Source organism: Cyanistes caeruleus, chromosome 6, assembly GCF_971803275.1.
Source record: "Cyanistes caeruleus chromosome 6, bCyaCae1.hap1.1, whole genome shotgun sequence".
NCBI lineage: Eukaryota > Metazoa > Chordata > Aves > Passeriformes > Paridae > Cyanistes > Cyanistes caeruleus.
Genome location: NC_141706.1, coordinates 42,158,635 through 42,182,098, shown reverse-complemented (window position 1 = coordinate 42,182,098; position 23,464 = coordinate 42,158,635). Strand labels below are relative to the sequence as shown.

Here is a 23,464-nt window from a genome sequence, read left to right as displayed (position 1 = left end):
ATTGATCATATTCTATATCTCTTGCTGTTCCTCTAGTCTTCTTATCTGCAAGCTTCAGGATGCCTTTTCCCAAACAGGTTTTGCTGCTGGCTACTTTCCCATGGTCCACAGGAAGTTCCAGTACATCTGAGCATGATCAATATCACCTGGTTTCAGTGATTCCTCTGCAGTGTTCCTTATTCTACCTTTTCCCCTATGCTACCATTTTAGCAGCATTCCTGATTTTTGTTTACCAGCTTCTGATGTCCAGTGACTCATGCATCTGTTTGAGTGAGAAAAAAAATGGAGCCTTGGCCAGCTAATCTACCTCCACAGTGTGACAGAGGAGAATTAATTAATCTCAATTAATTAATTACTCAATCTCCAGAAGGGTCTCACTCCAGAAGGTAAGCCCTCACTGTTGATTAAAGTAAGAAATCATTAGCTTCATGTAGCGGATCTTGGGTCACTCTCAGCTGCTGCATATAAGTACAGCAATATTCCATTTCTACATCACAAAGTTTTATCTATGAAGACTATTAAGAAAAAGCCACAAAAAACCCACAATTTAAACAACTAAGCTGACAGAAACACTAACATAGACAATGCTATACCAAGAGCAAAATCATTTTACCAGCACTGTTATTTCTCCCAGGGGACTGCCTCAAGCTTCACCAGAAAAGAACTCCAGTCATCAAACCTTCCTATCCTTGAGCTATATTGTCAATACTTTCCATAAGCAGATCAGTGTTGTGTATTCTGTGCCTTCCCTGAGGAAGAACTTTCTAAGTTCACACATGCACCATTCTACAAGTAATTTTCTTTTTTAGTTCTCAGTAATTTCCTTGTCATTTGTGAAAAAGGAAACCCCTTTTCCACCAACTATATCTAAGCTTTAAAATAATAAATTTAGGTAAGTTTGCTTAGACATTTTGAAATTCTAGTGTGAAGTCAGATTTACATATCTGCAAGGCAAGACAAACCCCATGGCAGATGTGTAAGCAAAAGTGTATTAAGTGACATATTTTAGAAACCATTTTATTCTAGGCTTGACAGAGCTCAAAAGGTGTGACAACATGCTGGGTTTCTAAGAAGTCAATCACCATCCCTATTCCCTACTGTTTGAATCTGCTAGGTATTATTTCAGGTCTATGATTCTGTATTTGATTTGTGTGTTCTAACAAAATCAGCATAGAATTTTGTATGAAATCCCCTGCCCATTTAAACAACAAGAGTAGAGAATTTCAGCAGACATTGTTCTCTATCTGAAAAGTTGTTAATGCATGAATAGCCACAATTTCAGTTTATTTGAGAAACATGGTGATGACTGTCATGTATTAAAGATTAGAATCTGACCTTATACAACCTCTTCCACCATCAGTTATGTGTTAAGAATTTATTTTTTCTTTGAAAATATGAGAGAACAATATTTTTTGTGTCTTTAAAATGAGAAGACAACCAAGGATAAAGGAAATTGTTTTTTCATTCTGTAGAGATTACTGACATTTTAAAAAAATGCATTCTCCGAGGAGAATGATTATCTCACAGACACAATGGCAGAGAAGGATATTAAGAGTTTTCCCCAGAGTCACACATATTTGTCAATCTTTATTCCTCTGCATATTTAACTTAATTGCCACAAATGGTGATTATAACCCATCCTTTTGTTATCAAGAACATAGTTCAAGGAGGAACAGATGGCAACACAACAGACTTTCTTGTCTTTTTATTTTCAGAATTCTATCCCATACATGTCTGAATTCTTAGATCAATAGTCCAGCAGGCTACAGACTCTTGGTTATTACTGATTTCAGGTACTGTGAGCCTTCCTTTTAGTTTCCCAGCCGTTTTACTTCAGCTTTGACCAAAACTATGCATCCATTCAAACCTTCACACTGCTGATCAAACTTCCCTGAGAGAAACCACATATGGATTATAGGGATTCCTTTTCAAATAGACCTGGACTCAAGATCATAACATTACTCCATAGCACAGGTCTTGCCCAAACCTAGCAAAAATATGGCATTCAATTAGAAGTCAACACACCATAGTGCTGCCCCCTCTCCTTCAAAACAAAATTACAATTTTAAGACTGCCACAGTTCTTCCAGAATCCTGTTCAGTGTATATTAGTAACACTGGATTAACAATGTTAATCCTCTCCTCCTCCCTTCTTTTTTTTTTTCCCCCTTCTAAAAGAATAGGAAGGAAAAAACATATTTGAGCATGTGCCTAGCAATCACAATAGTGAAAAAGCTACCAATATTCAAATGTTCCATAGGTACAGTCTACCTTACTGTGAATTGATTCTACCATCTGTTCTCAGCATTAATCATTACATCTAAGCAGCAGTCAAGAGTGGGGCTGCATTATGCCATAGACTGTGCACAGTACCCTGCCCTACAGAGCTTGGCAGACAAACTCTAGCAGAGAAAGAAAATAGCAGACAGGAAAATCTTATGCTACCCACATTAAGAAATTCTATATGTACAACTACTTTTCTTTACAGATTTGCATATTTGAGTCCCACCACCTCACCAACTTGCATTTTCCACTGACGGTAAAATGTTATGGTAAATACATTGAAAAATCCATTTCCTCTTGTGTGTAAATTACTCCACTTCCTGCTGAAAACAACCCAGGTACTGACAATAAATTTTGCTCCAAACATCTTTGGATAAGACCCTTTGACAGTTTCCAGGCTCAGCTACCAAAGGCTTAAACTGACAGTTTTAGAGGACCTAGATTAGCTGCAAGGTCTCATGAGGCTCGACACTGACCTTCCTTTTCTTAGTGTGCCAGGACCTGGATCAAATCTTCTCTGTCCTGAATGATTCAGCCTAATTAAACAAAACCAAACCTACAGAAGCAGAACAAATGACCAGCATTCCAAAATCAAGGGCCTGAGTTACTCACTGATACTATCTTCTTATAGTTTATTTCCTTACTTCATTCAAGCACACATTTCTTTCCAAACAGCAATAAGAAGCAGCACTCTCCATTCACTTTCAGAGGAGAGCTTTCTATTGCTCTAAGTGCAGTGCACCAAACTTACAGCATCACTTTGAGGCTGAGAGATCACAACAGGCTGTCCTGAATCACACGTCTCCCGTATATTAATGTGCAGTGGAACATCTCCTGCATCAAAAATACCAAGACACACATATGTGAAGACCCAGTATTTCTTAAGTGTTTGCTTAAAATAACCCTAAAGCAACTTGAAATCTAATTTCCATTCAGTATACTCTTTAAATTGCTTTATCTCCAAAAATTAGCATTTTAAATGAAAATTGGCTGCAGTATAGTTCCCTTACATCCATAATGAATAATGCCAAGCATATTTTGGATTTTTCATTCTCTGAATAGAAAGGATAATGCTTTAGTCATTTATTAGAGAAGGAAGGGCTTTTTGCCTCAAACACATAGAAAAAATACAGGCTGAGATGCAAATTATTTTGTTTATGTGAAATAAATTGCCTGAGTGTTAGGCAACCATTCATCATGCAACTTACTGTTCAGCCTATCTCCTCATTGTAAGTTCTTTTCAGTGATGTTTTAAGATTTTAATTACTGTTCAAAGACTTCTTTGAATATTTGATTTCTAAATAATAGCATTTGTTATTGTCCTTATTAGGCCTTGGATCCAATTCAAAGGTGGACAGCTATTCAGTTCATTCTTCATTCCAACAGAAATCTTCTTTATATTCTGCTTTAATAATGAGCAGGGAACTGTCAGAGAGGAAAGGAACGTTCTAAAGGACAATCAATTAGCAGCCCTAACCCATTCTGAGACATACTTTCTGAAACACAGATTTCACTTCTACAAAAAACCTGGAGATTCCTATGTTTAGTTCACTGTGACATAAATAATTTTCAAGTGAACTGAAGACCAACTTTTTTTTACTGCAAGACCCAGCTACAGTTTACATTATGGATAGATGAAGACAGAACAGGCTTAGTTCAATCCTGACATTATCAGAAACTGTGTAAGTTTAATTCATACATTTTAGCATCCTGATTTAACTCAAACCAAGGCCAGTGTAAATTACTGAGATTCAATGTATTCAGAAAAAGTTAAAAAAACTGTATGCAAATTAGCAAAGTTTAAGAAATAAAAAATCCAGAACCCAAAGCAAGTAGGAATACAAACAATAACAAACTAATAGTAAACACAAAAGCTGTGGCTCCATGATTATTGAGCTAAATCTTTGAAGAACTTTATTATTATTTAGGATAATTACAGTCCATTTACTTCAATTTTTTTTTCTTATTTATTTCAGCCATGAATAAATTTAGGTATAATAGTCTGTTCATGTATTCATTTTTTAAAAAATTCAGGGAGTCCTCTGAAAGTTTTCTAACCATAAATGTTCTTATTAAATAACTAACTTTGTAAATCTCCCTGACATTCACTTCCTACTCTTATTTTATGTAGAAACTAATCTTCTCTTTTTTCATAAGGATGTTTTGTTAATGAAAAAATACTTCCTCACTATCAGCTTGATAACAATCTCCAATAATTACAAAATAGCCTCCCTCTTTTCCTCTTCAGACTTACAAACATGTGCTGGTCCTACAGGAGCATAATGGGACTTGTAAGAACAGAAGTGCAGTCAGAAGATAAAGAAAAATGCATCATAATTTTAAAAAATCAAAAAATTGTAATTTAAGCAGAAGACATCAAAACCATCTGCACAGCTGTTTGGGTGATAAGGGTTTGAGGAAGATAGAACTTTTGCATTATTCTTCACTACCCAATGTGATGGGAACTTGTCACTGTAAATTTTTCTGATATTAACAGCTAGTGCTGAGTGCAAAGAAATTAAATAATTTTACTGTAGGAAGAAAAACCAAAGAATTTTAAAAATCTGTTAGTCATTGCTGATGGTCAGGAGCCAGACAGTCAGGAATTGCAAAGTCAGGATGGAACACACAAATTATTATCTCAGTATCATGTAAACCAATGGCATAGCTTTCTGGTCACGGTTACAGCCCTCAAACTCCAGGGAAAGTATGTCAGACAGGGAGAGAAAAATCAGCAGCACAAAGTCTCTCTGACAAACCTTGTCACATTTTCCTTTAGAGAATAGTAAAAACACAAGACAATCACAAGTATATGAAATAATGGACTACACTTGAAAGTCTCCTGGCAACTGCTAATAGTTTTCTATTATGTTTGTCATAAACAAAAATAAGGTACTTGGTAATACTAATGACAGCCAACTCTGAGAATGTGGAAGGATGACGCTTTTCAATCCTGCACACTTTTAGCTTGCAGAATTTGACAGATGTTGGGTGACAAACCTCTTGGTGGGTTTCCAAGGAGGACTAGGTGCTTACATAAACTAACAGAACAGCCACAGGTATCAGAAAACATAGGCAAAATAAATTTAGAATTACTGATTTTAAATATATACACTTCATAGATATATATGAAAAAATATGTTCTCAAGGTTTTTGGGGAGAATTCAAGTAATACTGAAATAAAACATCCATTTGGGATAAATTAACAAAATCTGTAAACAGTAATTCTTACAATACCATATGGTTTTATTATGTAATGGTCATCCCTGGAAGGAGGAACATACTAATCACATCAAGTACCGTAATTCTAAATTTAACCCTTGGGCATTATTCTTAATCTTATTCTGGTTTTGCATTAACAGTTTAAAGTTAAACTTCACTCTGCTTTATTTTATACATCTCATCTATCCCCTGCTAAATCTGTACATCTCTCACATCACTCCTAATTAAATCCAATCACAATCAGTTCTGCACTCCTAGGAAATAACAAAAACCACCTATGGGACCAATGCCATGGCACATCATTTGTGCCTGCATAGCTAAATGCATGTTTGATTCCACTGCTTGCAGAGCATTTGCATCCATCCACATAACCCAGGGCTGGAGAAGTCCCCTTGGGCTCTGATCACAACTCATTATACATTCAGAAAACTAAAAGATAGCCCAAAAGCATGTCTTTAATTATGTGTTGCCTTGCTATCTTAAGTCTATGTCAGACCTTGATGTTTCTGTGTTGATCTTTCTAAGTGAGCTTCCTGGTTCTTTTTAATGAATTAGCTATGGAAAATCATTGAGATAATTAGAGTAATACATGGAAACACATCATTAGCACATGCAATTACCCCATTTACCAACTTAATTACGCTGTGTTATATTCTTTACTTACAGCGCAGGTTGAACCATGCCTTTTTAAATCAGTAGTGTATATTTTAAAGATCCATGTATATTTCAGCCTTCAGGCATGACAGATATCTTAATCATAGCTAATCACAGAATGGTTTAAGTCAGAAGGGACCCTAAAAATCATTTAGTTCCAACACACCTTCCATGAACAGGGACACCTTCAAATAGAGCAGGTGGCTCAGAACCGCATTCATCCTGCCCTTGAACATTTTCAGGAATGCAGCACCCATAACTCTGGACAACCTGTGCCAGTCCCTTACAGTAAAGAACTTCTTCCTAATATCTAATCTAAATCTAGCCTCCTTCAGTTTAAAGTAATTCTCCATGGCCCTACCATTGCCCACCTTTGCAAAAAGCCTCAAACTTTCTTTTAAGACTCATTTAGGTACCAGAAGGCTGCCACAGAGCCTCCACTGAGTCAAGAGAAACAACTTATTTAAACGAAATAAATGAGAAAACATTTATTGATATTACTGGACAGAGTTTAGGTCTGTCCTAAGACTAAACAGAATTCTTGATTATTTGTAAAAATTGCTGTATAGTCAACCACATAATGAATTTCAGGTAACATAGCACACTGATATCAAAACAATTCATGTTCTGGATTGTTTGTAAGTACATAGATTTAAGATGCAATTCAAGAATTTTCATATGCAGTCAACATCACCATTACAAGACTGACAAGGAACAGAGCATACTCCTTATTAGTTCCATTATATCTGAAAATGGTCTGAATACAAAATAATCTAGGATTATGCAGTTTCATAGTTCAGTTAATGCTTCATGCACAGCATTAAGTTTTTCTTCAAAAATATACACATTTCCATATTCTTACCCAAAATATCTAATCCAAGGGTTTTTGCCAGTTCTCTTACACCATCAGATCCAAAAATATGTGTCTCATGCTTACATTTGGGACACTGGAAAACACTCATATTTTGAACCAGTCCTAAAACCTGTCAAAGTAAAGGAAAGGAAAGGATGTTCAAACCAAGCACTGGAATTTCCACTATTCATCTCTAACAATATAGAATAGATGATCTAATAAGCAGCAACACAGAGTGGTTATTTAAAATAGGAATCAAACTCATTAATATCATTATCAGCTCTTATTAGTCATCTCAGTGGCATCATCATCTGTGCATTATTTTAATTTTTTCACATTTATACCTCTCAAAGACTAACAGCCTTATTTGTAATATAAAAGTATTTCTTGCACAAACCTAACTTGCCAGTAACTAACTCTCCCTGCCAGTATTTCATTTTCAAACTGAATACTGAAAGAATTTTCATGCTGTGTTTTACAGTTTTGTACTTCGCAGTTTCAGGAAAGACAAAATAAAAACATACTGTTACAAGAAATTACACAGACATGCTTTTAAGGTATTTTTATAAGTTATCCTGTAGGGAAATGTTTTCAAAAAGAACCGTATTTGTTATTCTTCTGAAGAGCAGAAACACGTTTTAAAGATCAAACAATAGAAAGAATTACGTGAAACTAAGTGGCAAAATCTATAGCATAAAAATCTAACACACTCTAGGTACCTTTCTGCTGACGCCAGGTTTTCAACATCATCCTTATAAGATACGTCAAATAAAAATTTGACAAAAAAATCTTCTTTCACAATGTGAAATAATGCTAATGATCTCATTTTATTCCCATAGTAAACAAAACTCTTCATTGAAGCAGCATAAAATTTCCTGAAGTGATAAAAACAGTGTTCAAATGCTACAAGGTGGAAGTTTCTATCCATCTGCTAATGAACAGAACACCGCTTTAAGAGATTCAATGTTAGAATATTTCACTTTCAGATTTATGTATTACCCAGATACGTCACACAAGCTCTAGCTGAGTTTTATAATATACCATTTATATTGTTATTTATTTTGCAGCATTTTGTAGTTCTACTATTTCCTGAACCTTCTAGTTTTGTGCTTGAACTAGGTGGTCTCTAGTTATTACAAAAGAAACATATTCACTATGCTAATGAAGCATATTTAGGGGGAAACAACAGTGTTCAATGCAACCAACAAGTATGTTTAATTAAAAGTGAATATACAGCTTCTGGCACTGAACTTAAAATAAAAAAGTACGTTATTTACAATATCATAATAAAGGTTTCCTTAGCTATAGACTGAAATTTATCAAAAGATGGTCACCTCTTTTTTCTATAACATCATAAACTATATTTACTACATCTTCCTTTACTTATGTAAAACTCTCAGATGGTTTAAAGCAAGGAACATTTTAAGAAATAGTAATGTTTAAAAAAATTTTACCTACTTCCAATTTAATGTCTCAAACTGACCTTCCCCCTTTTCTACTCTCTACAGGGAAGCAAGAGGAACAAGATTCTATTTACTGGCATATTAGTTCAGGTAATTTTATCATCCAGTTCTGAAATTAGTACAGACATGAAACACTACATGTCCGAGGGTACAAGGTGCAGGGACAGTAAAAAGGGACCTGTACAGCCACAGCCTTCTACGGATGACCTCTAAGCAGCATTCATCCTGCTCTCCCCTAAGGTCAAGTCACGGAGTTTTTACTCTGTTGGTAAACTGGAGAACACTGAAAAGAGTATTTTTTGACAAAAGTATTATTTTCACCAGGATACAAGGAGGCCATTTTTGACAGAACACGGTGGGAAAAAAGCACTATTTGAAATTTACACTTTAATTAATTTTTAGGTATCTCGGGATTTGAACTTTCTGTTCTCTTCAAAGTACTTTTGAACATTTTGAACATACAACATCTGTGATTCAGCAAATTCATCATCAAATAAAAATTTACATAGTCTATTAATGTTTTGTGAATAATTAAGCATTATTACAGATGTTTTGTTCATATTTTAATAACCTAGTAACTAAGAAGTCATTCAGCCAATACAAAAGCAAATGCTGAGATACAGCTGTTTCTCCAATGCTAGACCAGTTTTAGAGGCCTTATACACTGTCCTTTTTTGCTTCCATTTAAACAAACCTTACTAAAAGCAAATGACATTTCAGCATTACACAATAATTTTAATTTTTCAATGTTGGTCCTGTTTGTCAGCCAATAAATACTGCACATCTAATAACATATAATTTACTCTTCTGGAATATGAAGATGGCACTTAAAATACTAAGTATAATATAGAGTATTTGCAAACATACAACTTGACTGCTGCACTGCAATTTTTACCATGCATATTTCTGCACATGTATTTACAGAAGGGAGCTCCTATGACCTTCAGAGCTTTTAAATCTACAAAGTAATAGGTTTTGCTAATGAAGTCAGTAATAATCCTCATTTCCCTGCTCAAATAATAGACTTGTAATGGCTTCAAAGCAGCTGTTACTGTCTACACCAACTATTCCATAAGTATGTCTGAATTCTATTTCAGTCCTTGTTGAGCTTGGCAAACTTGGCTGAGGAATGACATGAAAACTTGTATACACAATACAGGAGCTAAGCTATGGTAGCAGCATGGAGCTGCATTCCATTTAGTCTAATCGTTATTTTAAATGGTGAAGAGGCATCTGGCAAGAAATAACAGGAAATGAAGAGCCCTTTCATTATGAGCTATCTGCACACAGTTTCTGAATGTTTACGTATTTCTTGTGCTCAGCTAACCTTTTGGTTACACAATAAATCATGCTTAAATCCAAATATACATCCTTCTAAGTTCAAGAAAAAACAGTGATGAAATGAAAGCTTTCTGTATTTACATTAGGAGACAATTCCTGAGAAACCTACTTCAGTCATTCACTGTAGTTAAGAACGGAGGGTGCTGAGGCCTGACGTCAGTCTGATGGGGACTCAAGTGACCAAGCTTACGAACGTTCCTCTGCCATCAACTTCCTGCGTCAGTCAATCAGTCACTTCACATTGAAGTGCTTCAAGTAAACGTGCACAATATTTCTGTCTTCCTACCTTTCATCTTATAATGAGCAATTTCTGCCTGTAATATCTGCTCCCAACATGAAGCCATAATCATAGATGGTTACTCTGGATGCCTCAGAAATACCAGTAAGAACAGAGCAAAGTAAGCCATTTTAGTACAACTCAGAAGGAAATACATAGCTGAGTTTATTCTAAGCAGTTTTTTAAAACCTGCAAAATCCATGGCATAACCTTTCAATTCAAGGAAACTTCCAGAAAGTTGCAGATTTAATTAAAACCCTATCTTTTCTTTCAGGGATATGATTGATAAGATAAACTATAATGAACTGAACTCAGCCTCAGCAGGTGAAAATAGGCAGTTTTTTTCCTGAATGCTCAAAATTATTCACTTTGAGTCACACTTGGGAATGCAAGAAAACATTGGCCAAGACAAGAATCTTGAAACTTGTGATAGGAGTCAGCAACACTTTGTGAATTCCTTCTTCACTGTAAGTGTAGGAGTGTTCCACTGCACAAGAGATGTCACTCCTCTTTTAATGACTATGTCCTAAGACTGAAAATACGATTTTTGCCCTGCAATTCTGCTTTTAATGCTGACTCTCCTTGCCAGAATTTCAATAGTTCCTTTCAATCATTCTACTTCAATTTGAACAAAGGACAAACAATATTAGCAATTGTGACTTTACTGTGATAATAACTACATGTGTCATCTGAGTCTTTGATAACTAATAGCAGTGGGGGCAAGGGGAAGGTGGAATATATAGGCCTGTATGGACATGGGAGAGACTGCAGTTCATTAAATATAAGAAAGCATACTCAAGAGTTCAGCAACCTATAGACAGTGCTTCTTTGAAAAATCAGCTCCTTGCAAGCATTTTCTGAAAGATTAAAGGTTTTAGACATTAGAAACTTAAAGATCAGTAATTATGTAATCAGGATATTTAATTTTAGCACAGACCTACAGATTCCACCTCTGACGTAAACCTAAGGTGTGAAGTTGTCCATGAAATATTATGTCACTTCACTTTCTTTAGATCCTCATATTTAGCTGACATTTAGAAATGTAGAACATAGACAGAAGCTACTTTAAAACCCAAGTAAAAGACACATTTGTACACTAGTACCTCCAGGGCAGAATAAAATGAAGCAGGGTAGACTAAAATAAAGCAGTGTAATGAAAAAGGTAAGGCCTGGTAACTTTTTAACACATCCAAACTCAACATGTGGTGCAACAGCTTTATTGTGACTTTTCACTTAATTTGACAAAATCTGATCATTCCAATGAACCAAAACAGATCATCTTCCACTAGTCAAATCAGTATTAGCCAAGCCCATCTTAGAATGCACCATTTTCTTGGAGGCCATCCTCTTCAAAGGACATTGAACAAAACAGGTTTTTAGAACAAAATCTTGGTAACTTCTCTTGGTAAACAAAAGGAAAATTCAATGAAGTACTAACTTGAACACAATTTAAACTGAAGGAAATAATTGTACATAATTTGAGCAAACCCAAACATAAAATCAAAACAAAATGTTCTGTAGATTATTCTTCTTGTTTTCCTTCTGGCAGCAAATTATAAATGTTACAATACTTTCATTTTTATGCAAATATGCTTAAAGAATAGTTAGTAATAAGGAATTCATCAAAGTATTTGTTTTGTTAAGCCATCCTGTAAATGAAAAAAAGGGAAACCATTCACTTCAACTTTCTGATGACTTTTTTTTAATTAGGAAAACATTAGCTATGAAAGAAACTTCCTTTCTTAAGAAAGAGAAAAAGTGACCTTCACACAGATAAGCAAGAAAAACATTTTTTTTTCCTTACAGTTTATGATAAGGAAGCATTTAAAATAATTTTCTTTCATCAACTGCCCATTTCAAAGTAAAAATGAATCTCTACATAAACATATTGCATTCAGTTACTTAGCAACTTGTAGCACCCAGAGAAAATATCAAGTCAAGGATGTTAGTCTGTTTAGTATTTTCTCCTAATTGTGCATATTCTTAAATTTTTTATTTCTCAAACAAGTAAGCTAAGCTATAGACCTAATGAAAAACAGTGATTAGACAGCCTTCTACTTGTCATGTACGTTACAGGGCCCTTCAAATGGCAAAACTATAACTAGATATATACATACTAGATATATACTAGATATACACATATTTCCACAAAAATTCGAGTTTGCTTCTTAAAAAATACCAATAAATGATTTTTCTGTATTTCATGAAATTTTACGTCTCAACACAGGCAGTGCTGAAGAAGACATGTAATGAAGACACACAGTATAACTGAACGGCATGCATTACTTCATAAGATATTCTGTTCAGCAATCTGTTCCATTCCACATGATTAAACAAACAGATTTAAAACAAACCATTTATTACTATGGCCTCAGCCTGAGAAAACTCTCTCCTTACTGTTTAAACAAGTTCCTGATACAGATATAAGATGGACTCTAAGCTTTTTAACAAAAATTTATTAAATTCAAGTGATTTCTGAATGTTCACCTAATGCTGCATATGAATTTCTTTTTTCTTTTTTTTTTTTTTTTAAGTTTTGGAAAAAAAAAAAAATCTACTGGTGTTTTTCATGCAGAGACTTACAGGTACATGGACTTTCCTAAACATTTCAGCTCCTTTGTGTGCATCCAATAAAGCCACATCTTGTGGAGTAGAGACAATCACAGCTCCTGGGAAAAGAAAACATGAAATGCTGTTAAAATGTATATTATTAATTATTCTGATAAATATTTTAAATATTTAGTACATGCTACTAAATTCAAAGTATAGTAACACATCTATATGCTTTTAGGGAAGAAAATTATGCCAGGTTTTTTATTATATAGTGATCAAAATAACTGAGATATGATATGATGGCAGAAAAATATTTCAGATACTTTCACCATAACTTTTTCTATGTAGAAACCATTTATACTTTCTAAATGAGAAAAATTATCTGGTATCATACAACCATCCACATGCTGACAGATTGCAGCGGTGGTATTCCAGGAATACTTACACAGTAACAGTCCCATACCATAATTGTATTTGAAAGCTTCTAATTTAACAACAATCTTTGTTCTAAAATCAGGAGGCAGCTGCTTTTAATCATACTGCTGTGTTCCAGAGCTGATACACTTTCTTGAACCATGTGACACTAGACATCAGTGCATTTGTATGAGTGATACCACAAGGGAAGAAGCCAACTGATGCATGCTTGCGCTAGGTTTGAATAAAGTGTTGCTCACCGTTCAGACACGGCTCCAGGTTACCTGATAATTAGTACTCCTGAGAGCTATTAAGCATAAAAAAGAGCCAGAGCTCCTTGTCCAAGTTAGATTCTAAAGTAAAGTAAGCCTACAGGTTACTACTATCCCATATTGTTATTACTTCTTGATTAATATGGCATGAAAAACCAATATAGACATCAGAACATTCCACATCACAAAGAGCATCTATTTCCAAATGCTCAGGGGTTTCCTTCCTCAAAACTTGCAACAAAAACCAGTTCACGCTTGTCCCTATTTTATAAAAATGTCATGAACAAGGGAGCATTACTGGTCAATTGATTAGCTTTGGTTTCAAACTGACCATCTAGTGCCAAAAGTCTCTATTACAAAAAGATTTCTGTAGAGCCAAATGACACCAACCATGCACAAGAAGTGTATATCGAGCTTCACACTAATAGCAATTACAACAGATAATTCTAGATGCTTGGGACAGTTTCTTACTGGGCCAGCAGTAGCCAATCCTCAGTGTACATGGCAAAAAGGTGAGTAGATTTCCAGAGACACTCAACCCTGGCATCACTGGCAGGGACCAGAGCACCAGATGCCCTGGCACTGAGAACACTCCTGGCTTTGGCAGCACTGGGACAGGGAACCCTGCCCCTTACACCATCCTCCTTCTGCCGGGTGGGATCTTGCCTGCTGACAGCCAGCCGTTTCCAAACACCGCCTGACAGCGTGCTTAAATGTTTTCAGCCAGCATTCTTAACCACTAATTTGTGAAAGAAAAATACAATCTGGCACCTCACTCCTGAAAAGCTGCCAATCTCTGCCTTACACAGTATTATACACAAGTCCAAAAACTGAATGGCACATGTAATGTACCAAGCAAATGCAATTTCTCTATTTGCAAAAACTCTGGCACCCCAATAATTTGCTGCTATTCCCAAACAAATCTGTCTCCAATGGCATCACAAAGAATAATGTGTAAGCCTTTCACCTTAAATCCCCTTAGCTCCTCATTTCACCAAACACAGGGTTACTTTACAAGCAGCAATGAAATGTAGCGTCAATTACACAAAATGAATGCACCTTCCATAGCACAGGCCATAAGTAAATAATTTAGACTGTGTCCTTGAGATTTTTGCATATTTGTAAAACAAAAATTTTTCAATACTTGAAAAAAATGCTTTCTTTCAAAGCAAAATTGGAAATATATGCCTTGTGTGTATACACACTTTTATTCACACTCTTCTCTGAAGACGATGGCTCAGCATTTCCTGGATCTTCCCACAGAACCTAAGATGCAAGAACCTAAGTCAGCAAGATTAAAGTCTACATTTTCTGGTTCATTATTAATTGTTTTAAGAATCTAAAAATTGGCATGGCATGAAGGACAGACTATGCACAAAGAACCACAGAGAGATATTTTTTATTAAATTCTCATCCAAAGGGGAAAAAAACCCTAAAACTGCCAAAAAGACCCAATGGCACATTACAGAGTTTGGGCTTCCACAAGCACTGTCTGTACAAAAAACCTCTGGTTCCTGAAATACATGAGTTAAAATTATGCTTCTGGATAATTTCCACGGCTTCTTCCATAGAATGAAAGCCAACATGCTCAAGAAGCTGCTGTTGAAGGTGTAATAGTAGTTCACTCCTATTTTCCTTTTTTACTCTGAGCTAGTTCCAGGCAAAATTTATTCACAGCCAGCTTGTACTGACTTACACCAACTCCTCAGAAAACAAATACCTTCTCTCTTTCTTTGGTACATCTGCTAGTCCAACAAACCCAACCTGAAGTTCAAGAATTCAAATTATTTGCAGCATTATTTCCTTTACTAGCAACCAAATATGGCAAATGAGACTTTTCACTGTGCTCCCCTCCCTGTATAAGTTTGCATATGTTTAATTCAGAAAATGATTCAAATAATAAGCAAGAAAAAATGCAGCCTACGCTTTCCTTGCTATCTTGACTCTACACAGTTAACAGGAATATCAAACAGTAAAGAGTTATTTTGATCAATAAAGTAATGAAATATGATGGAATTCACACACACAGTATGTCTCTTGAAGCAATACGTGCAATGTTTACACAAATGTCTGAATGAGACAAACTGAGGCTGACAAATGGAGAAGCTGCAGAAACTATAATGCTGTAACATCGCACATTGAAACATACTAAAAATTCTGTGCTTGCAGTTGTGTGCAGAAAAATAGTTCCTGTGCCTTGAGCATACTAAGGATATCTTAAGTATCTTATCTAAGCAGAGCACATTTACATTTAAATCTACTTACTCATGCATTTAATTTTTTTTTTTTTTTTTAAATTCCTATGTATTTTCTTTGACAAAAAGTTGATTCATATTCACTGAATCACCCAGAATCTGTGCACAGGGCAAGCTGGAAGGCACCACTGCAGGTCATCCAGTCCAATCTCCCTGCTCAAGCAGGGTCCCTTGTAGTATGTTACTAAGGATTCTGCTCAGAGGACTTTGAAGTATCCTCAGTAATGGAGACTCCACAACCTCTCTGGGCAGCCTGTTCCAGTGTTTAATCACCTGCACATTAAAAAAGTTCCTACTTGTGTTCAGGTGGAATTTCCTGTACATCAGTTTCTGCCCACTGCTTCTCTTCCTACTGCTAAGTACCAGCAAGAAGAGCCCAGACCCTTTTTGATAGCCTCCCTTCAGATACCTATATATATATTGATAAGATCCCCTCAGTCTTCTGTTCTCCAAGCTAAACAGCCCCCAGTCCCTCATAAGTGACATGCTGCCATCCCCTATTCCTCTTTCCCTTTCTTTTTTCCCCTCTTTGCTGGTCTACCTACATGCTCCATGACTCTCTTGTACTGAGATCCAGAACTGGACTCGGCACTCCAGGCAAGACTGTATTAGTAAAAACTACGTTAACTGTATTTTCAATCCTTAGGTCACATTAATACCCTGTAACACTGATGTCTGCCTTTCTATTTCAACCCCAAGTCCTTAATCCTCAGTAAAAGAGAGATGTGCCTACACAGCACACTGGTACCCTTCTGGTGGACTGGTGTTGAGGAAATTACAAGCACTGAAACAGCCTATATTTTCTGTGTATGGAAAATATCACCTATATTCACCGCATCATTAGAGCTTGCATTAGATGCTTGGAGTTACAAAGCATAAGGTGAAATCTCACCAAACCTTAGCTGTAGTCAATTTGTACCCAAGCAAAAAACAGAGCTCTAAAAAGCAGCAGATCAGCAGCAGTGTAAAAGGTCCACCTTAGGATGAAAAGGATGCCCTTAATATATTCTTTTTCTCCTCCAGTGTCTTCACAGACAAATTTCAGAATAAGGGTGCATGTCTCTCATCCAAGACAGATGATTAAGGATCCCACCACAACAAGTATTAGACCATGTCATATATACCTGCCTCTTAGCAAACCGTGCCATATCAAAAAGCTGTGAAGTATAACTGACCAGGGAGACTGACAGAGTTCTGGAGGATAAAGACACAGAATAATCATATCTGCTGACTGACAGGCACTGAACACTCTTGGCAAGGAACCACATTAAGGCCTCAATACAGCTGTAGATAGACTGATCTGACCACACCACTTATGCACTTCTTGTAGGTTTTGCTACCTTTTCCACTGCATTAAATTCAAACTTTTAGGTGACATCCTCCAGTCATAAATAGCCTTATTAAGCTGACTTTTCTCCACTGTGAATCTCTTCACAGCCCCTCTTTCTGTTAAATTTGTCCCTTCATAGATAAAATTTGCCTGCAATTACAGATACATTTTTGCAATTGAAGATGCAGAAAAAGGCCTTGCAAGAACAAAGACTTCTGTCTTTGCTGTTATTTCAATTGGCAGTGATTTGAGATAAACTTTCCTACAGCTTTTGTGTGTGAAATCTCATTACAAACAACAACTTAAAAGAACCACGAGTGTGATTTTGCATTACAGGACCCTCACTTCAATCTCATAATGTAGCTCAGAACTGTCCTCAAAGCTAGATCCTGGCTGCATCACACCTCCAATATGTTTGCTGCCTTCTTCTTCAAGGAATCATTGAACAACTGCTTAGACAGGGGATGTTTCCAACAGCCACACATCCTCTTCTGCCCAAGAAATAGCAGGTAACATAAAGAGATCGGGACACTACCAACTTGCCCACATGAAAAGGGAACAGAAATTTTACAGCAATATTCTTCCTCCTGCTCAGTGGAATTGTCAATGAAACAACTGAGCAGAGGAATATCACATGCTGGATAAAGCTGTCACCCTCAAGCTAAACTGACCTCATCTACACTGATCAGGAAGTATTGTAACATCCATTTCACACCAGATCACATGGGGAAAGATGTGGAGTAACAATTCTCACAGTGGTAAAATGTTTGGTTTTGATCATGGCAAACTGAACACATATGTCACACTATCACCATTTACAATGAAGTATTTATTTAGTGAAGTGAAAACACCAAAAACATTCATCATAACATCTGTGAACAAGCATTATCTGCCTAAAACAAAAAGCTAATCCCTCACAGACACTGCCACATTGCACTCTTTCTTGGCTATCTGAATTAGCATTTTTCTGCTCAACTCCATTCCACCTCCTGCTTTGAAGGGCATTTTGCCAGTCGTGTCTAGATTATTATGAGAATTGAACTAGGCAAAAGCAAAGGCCAAATAGTCTCTCTGACAAATGAATATGATTTTTTATTTATTTTTTTTAAGAGGTCATAATCCAAAGAGGAAAAGAGGTAAAAGAGTAATTCTACTGCAGAAAAAAGACAACAGTGAGACTTCAAAATCAGCTCCCCAGACCATTCTGTTGTTTACTTTTTTCCCCTTGAGGTGGGGATGGTAATGAGCAGATTTGAACATTTACTTTTTTCAGAAGAAATAGCTAGAGGAGAAAATGCAGTACCATTATTCATATGAATTTGCCTGAACCTTTAGCAATCTTCAGCAGTACACTAAGCTAGTTTGTACCTCCTATTCAGAATAATTGGTCTAAAGACCAACAAGGCAATTGCAGTTAACCTAGTACTTAGCATACACTTAGCCATTGCTGCCAGACCTCAGAAAGGCCAGTTTGCAAAGCCTGTATTCTTCACAAGTTTTTCCTGAATACCTGGAAACTATTTTTCAGAAACAATAAAACGTAAAGAACTTGTACTGAATACACTATCAATTCAGCTTCAACAGATAATGTGTGTTAAATCAAACTCCATGAGACAAGAATGAAATTTAAATATATATTGAAAGTGTGAGGTATTAATGTGTAAATTCATACTGTATTTTGATCTTTAAATTAAGTTTACAGCATCTATTAATTCTGACAGTTCATAATGAAGCACCAGGAATGTCCAAAGCTAAGATAACCCCAACAATAATTTGCATTTTTCAGTTACATTTATTTTGACAACACAAGCAGACTATTTCAACATAAAAATTATATTGGGATAAATACAAAGAACTGTTTTAAAATCCTCACTGGTGCAACTCAGGGGTTTTTTGTGTTTTTCAATCTATGCTAAACCCACTTGCCTTTCCTTTCCTGCAGTATTTTAAACATCAAAATACAGCATCAAATGAAAAGTAAATCTACATCAAAATCTGATATTAAAAACATTTGCCACTCAGAATTAGAACAAGTAAAATTTACTATTACCCAAATGGCTCTCATAAAACAGCTTCAAAAATTTACTGCAGAAACTAATTACGTATCTTCACCATAGAAGAAGAAAGGAAGCTCAGAAATGGAGAAAAGGATTGTATACTACCAATAACTCAAAAGGAAAGATCAGATGCCTTTCATCGGTGCTGTGCACCAAAGAGATGTGCAACAAGAGGCAAACAAACACTTATACAAAGAGCAATGACAGAATACAGATACACTTCTTAAACTGTGTGCTGCACATAATTTGTACTGTAGCACCGGGCTTTTTTTGATCACTTCTCCTCAGAAAAGACAAGAAAACAGCACCATACCTACTCAGCTTTCAATTTCAAATAACTTAAAGTCACAATTCTTTTCCATGCTAAATCATGCACAGCTTTAAAAAACAGTATTTTTTTAAAGCTGATTTGAAATTCTCCACTTACTTTGTTTAATGTTCATATCTAAAGAGACAGTTCATCACCTGGAACTCCCTGTTCTTCTACATTCTTATATACTGAGCCAAGATCTGGTTCTGTTCATTCCCCCCCACTGCTATAAAATAGTTGTGCACAAGGCTACACATTGGTCTGTGTGACAATGACACATATATGAGTAAATAATTTGGTTTGCAAGTTTGGTGTGTCACATGACAAAATTTTAAAATGCCAAATGTTTTCAAGTTAGTGGCATCCCTTTACTTTCTCCTATTCAATGTCTACTGAATAGAAATAAGATTTTTAATGTTTAACCAGTAGAAACAAAAATATGCTTTTTGGTTTTATTTAAAATAATCTATCAAAACACTGCTGCCAAAAGAAATTTCTTTAATAAACATTTCAGCCCTACTAGAAAAAGGCATTTAGGAGATAATTAAGAAATGCATATTGCTGCAAAATGCAAACATTCAGAAAAAATTACACCATTTATAGGATAAGGCAATTTAAAAATGATAGGGACTCTGTCCTACTTTGATTGTAAATCTGAGAGGTAACAAAATAATCTCCTGTATGACAAGCAATGACAATGCTTCTGCTTTAATAGAACTTGAGAAACAAAATAGTATTCACATTGCTTTCATTTTGTTTATCTTCACTAACTGTCTTTCTGATTTGTATTAACAACCTTTTTAGAGCTTATTATTACAAGGATTATAATGTGTGCTCTGTATGGAGGGGAAAAGTTACCTTCAGAAGGTGGGAAAATTAAGAGCACTGAAATAAAACCTGAAGCCTTTTACCTCTCAGTCTCCTTAGCAAACACAGTCAGTTGAATACTAATTACTATAATTATTAAAAGATTGCCCAGTAAGATGTCAAATTATTTGTTAGTCTCAGTCAGCTTCCCACTGGGTGGATGTATACTTCTAACAGTTTTCACTGCTGTGGCACCTCAATATCCAGAGAAAAGGGTGATATGACAAACTTCAGCAAATGGAACGATTCCAGTATTAACCTGGAGCTGGTTCTGCCAGCTGAGGCAGGATCAGTCTCTAGAGCTGTCAAGCTGTCACTAACACTGGTTCCACTTAGACATTAATAAGGAGCAGGCAGCAGCCAGCCTAATTTAATGGTCAGCCCCCACAAGGCAGCTTCTCCACGAGGCAGCAACGCTTGTGCAGGACTCTGAGACTGCCTCTTGAGCAGAGATGCTCTTGCTGCTGCCCACACAGCCCTCACACTCTGAAGGGAGAGAATAATAAACTGCTCTCCCAGTCTTTAGGGAGGCTAATTATCCATCTCCAATGATATTTATTAAATTTCTGGCTCCTTTAGATAAATGATCAAACAAGTCCACAGAATTAGATTACTCAATTTAGCAACTAGGTAATGCAAAGGAATCACAAGACTTATCTTCCATAATATCATTAGTTCATACTGTATCTTGATAGCAAACATCATAATGCCAATCTGAAACCCTCTGCTTTTAAAATGTTTAAAAAGCTAGACAATGTGTAAGGATTTTTCTAACTTTTCATAGCATGCATGCTTAATATATGTTGAAAAACCCATTTCTGGAAGTTTTGGTCATGCAAGAGATGGAACAGAATAATAAAATAGAAGTAAGGAAGCAGACTCAACACAAATTAAATAACAATGGACATGAACAAAGCCTTTTTCTCCAGACTGACCCTGGATTTCTATTTGGAAAGCAAACTTGCATCTAAAGAAAGCAGTGGTGTTTATGCAGAAACAGGTACTACATTTTCAAACTATCGTAACATTTCTCACCTCTAAGTTTATTGAAGAATGACTGCAATATGAACAAAGTTATAGATGATTAAATAATAACATGCTAAATAAGACATGTTTCCTTGTAAGGTGACTAAGACTAATAAAACCAAAAGTCACCGTAGTTTCCTTTTCCACCTTCTTTTAAAGAAGGAAAACTGCTGATCCAGCCAAGGTTGTGTGAGGCTAACAGTCTCTTTCAACACTACTGGAATTATAAGACATATCTTGTTGTGTTGCTTTTATTACGTATTCATCTAGTCTCCTTTTGACTCAAGAAAGCTATGGGACCTGTGATGCAGGAAAAGAAACCTGTCTTGTAAAATTAAAACCCAATACCATTTCACACATCCTATCAGTGTCTCATGCTCAGATGTTGCAAAGCTATGGTTTTTCATGCCCCATCTGGGAAAACCCACCACAAACAAAACATCTTTACCAGTGCTCTTTCTCCCACTCACAGAAAATTCTGTAAGGGGCTGGCAAGAATATGTGTGTGGGTTTTGTAAATTTATTTAGAGGCAAAATAAAAATATTCTACACTGCCTATCCTGAGGAAGCCACAGATTAATAATGAAGGAATCATAATGCAAATACTGTATCTCACATATGCATGAATGCAAATCAAAGAACAACTTTCATGCAAATTAGATAATGCACTTTAAATTTACTAAACTAAGATACGTATGTTGTCTCTGAGGAAAACCAGAGAAATTATTCCACTAATACCATGACTGTTCAAGGCATCTTCAAAGGATAAAGAAAGAACAAGAAAATCGGAGAGGGAACAGAGTTGCACAACACCAAATACTTTCTGTACCGAAGTGAAAGACAACAGAGTGCTTAGAAAATAGGAATTGCAAATGGAGATGGAGTTCCCAAACCAACAGAATTCTGCACACTGCTCCAAAGACACGATCATCAAGATCTGTAATATTTTCTTCCACATTCTTGAAAGGAACCAAGTTGAAGACAATAAAAGCATGCTAACCAATGTGATGGACTCTGAGAGAAGAGACAGAAAGCAAGTAACAATCAAAACAAGAACAAAGAAGAATAAAGAAGTAGTTCAAGCTATAATACACAAAAATATGTCCTTCCAGTGAAAAATAGCCACAATAAACAAGAGAGAAAACTCTTCCTAAATCACAAATTCATCAAGTAAGAACACAGATAATTACATATCTTCTGTGTGTCTGCACTAAAAGCAGAATGCATTCTTTTTTTTTAAAATGCAAGAGTCAAATTCAGCATGGTCAACAAAACCAACTAATGGGAAATACAAATATAAAGTGATGCTATCACTCCTAATTTTATGAAGTTAGGATTGATGAAAAAATAAACTGAACTAAACAACTGTAGGAACAAAGTGAAGCCATTTCAGAATTCAAATAAAAATCAGCAATATTTATAAGACATCCAAGACTAAACTAATTTCCATCACCTCTCTGTCCCAGAGGACCCAATATGCACTACCACAACCACTCACACTCCTGAAAGCATTGCCAAGTTCTGTGGGGAAAGGGCACAACAATCCTTTGAAAATCAAGAGTCTAACGACCTTTTCTCTGTTAAATCAAGACATTTAGGTGCACTGTAGTAAACAGGAATTATCAGTACACATTCTACTTTAAAAAGCCCTTAATAAAGCCAAAACTCTTTAACTGCATAATTCAACTGCCCTTAAGTACTTTATTCAATCAAATTCTACCTTACCAAAAACTTCCGTGCCACAGTCATGTCTCATTGCTTAAAACCCTGAGAGTTAAACACCTTCCTGCTTTGCTTCTGACACATGCAATTTACTAGGCATTGTATCTAAACAAATGGATATCAATCACTATTTTATTTTATTCTCTTTACTGTAAAGTAGGCGCAAAGAAATAAATTTTCTACTACAAAATATGGCAGTTTTTGGAAAGACTGCCTTTCCTTCAAGAGTTACAGCTGACTTCTTCATCTTTTCAAAACTTAGCTTAAAAGAAAGTAACACAACTGTAATGCTAACATGTTAAAAATCACTGATAATGTTTCCAACACCACACAACTGATAAAACAATTTCTTAGCATGCTGGAAAGGAAAATAAAAGTAACTTTTGACTGGTATTTTTTTCCAAAGTTGTCAAACTTAATTAACCACAAGTGTCTGAAACAGTCAAGCAATACACATACCTGCAATTGGAATATTCTGTGATACTGACAGCTGTACATCTCCAGTCCCAGGTGGCATGTCAATCACTAAATAGTCCAGTTCACCCCAGTCAACCTGGAAGACAACA

General features: G+C 35.8%; 1 protein-coding gene across 17 annotated transcripts in view; it reads right to left on the bottom strand.

The window, feature by feature from the left end:
- NUBPL (NUBP iron-sulfur cluster assembly factor, mitochondrial) overlaps positions 1-23,464 on the bottom strand; it is a 76,829-nt gene that overhangs the window by 5,032 nt on the left and 48,333 nt on the right. For 14 of the 17 annotated variants that reach the window (XM_086894817.1, XM_086894816.1, XM_086894826.1 and 11 more), the window contains 4 exons: positions 23,358-23,451; positions 12,676-12,761; positions 7,021-7,141; positions 3,034-3,116 (listed from right to left, as the gene is read on the bottom strand). In XM_086894817.1, the coding sequence (XP_086750943.1) occupies positions 3,034-3,116; positions 7,021-7,141; positions 12,676-12,761; positions 23,358-23,451 (384 nt within the window). The remainder of the gene's footprint in view (positions 1-3,033; positions 3,117-7,020; positions 7,142-12,675; positions 12,762-23,357; positions 23,452-23,464) is intronic. The other 3 variants (XM_086894818.1, XM_086894819.1, XM_086894821.1) reach the window with 2 other exon arrangements.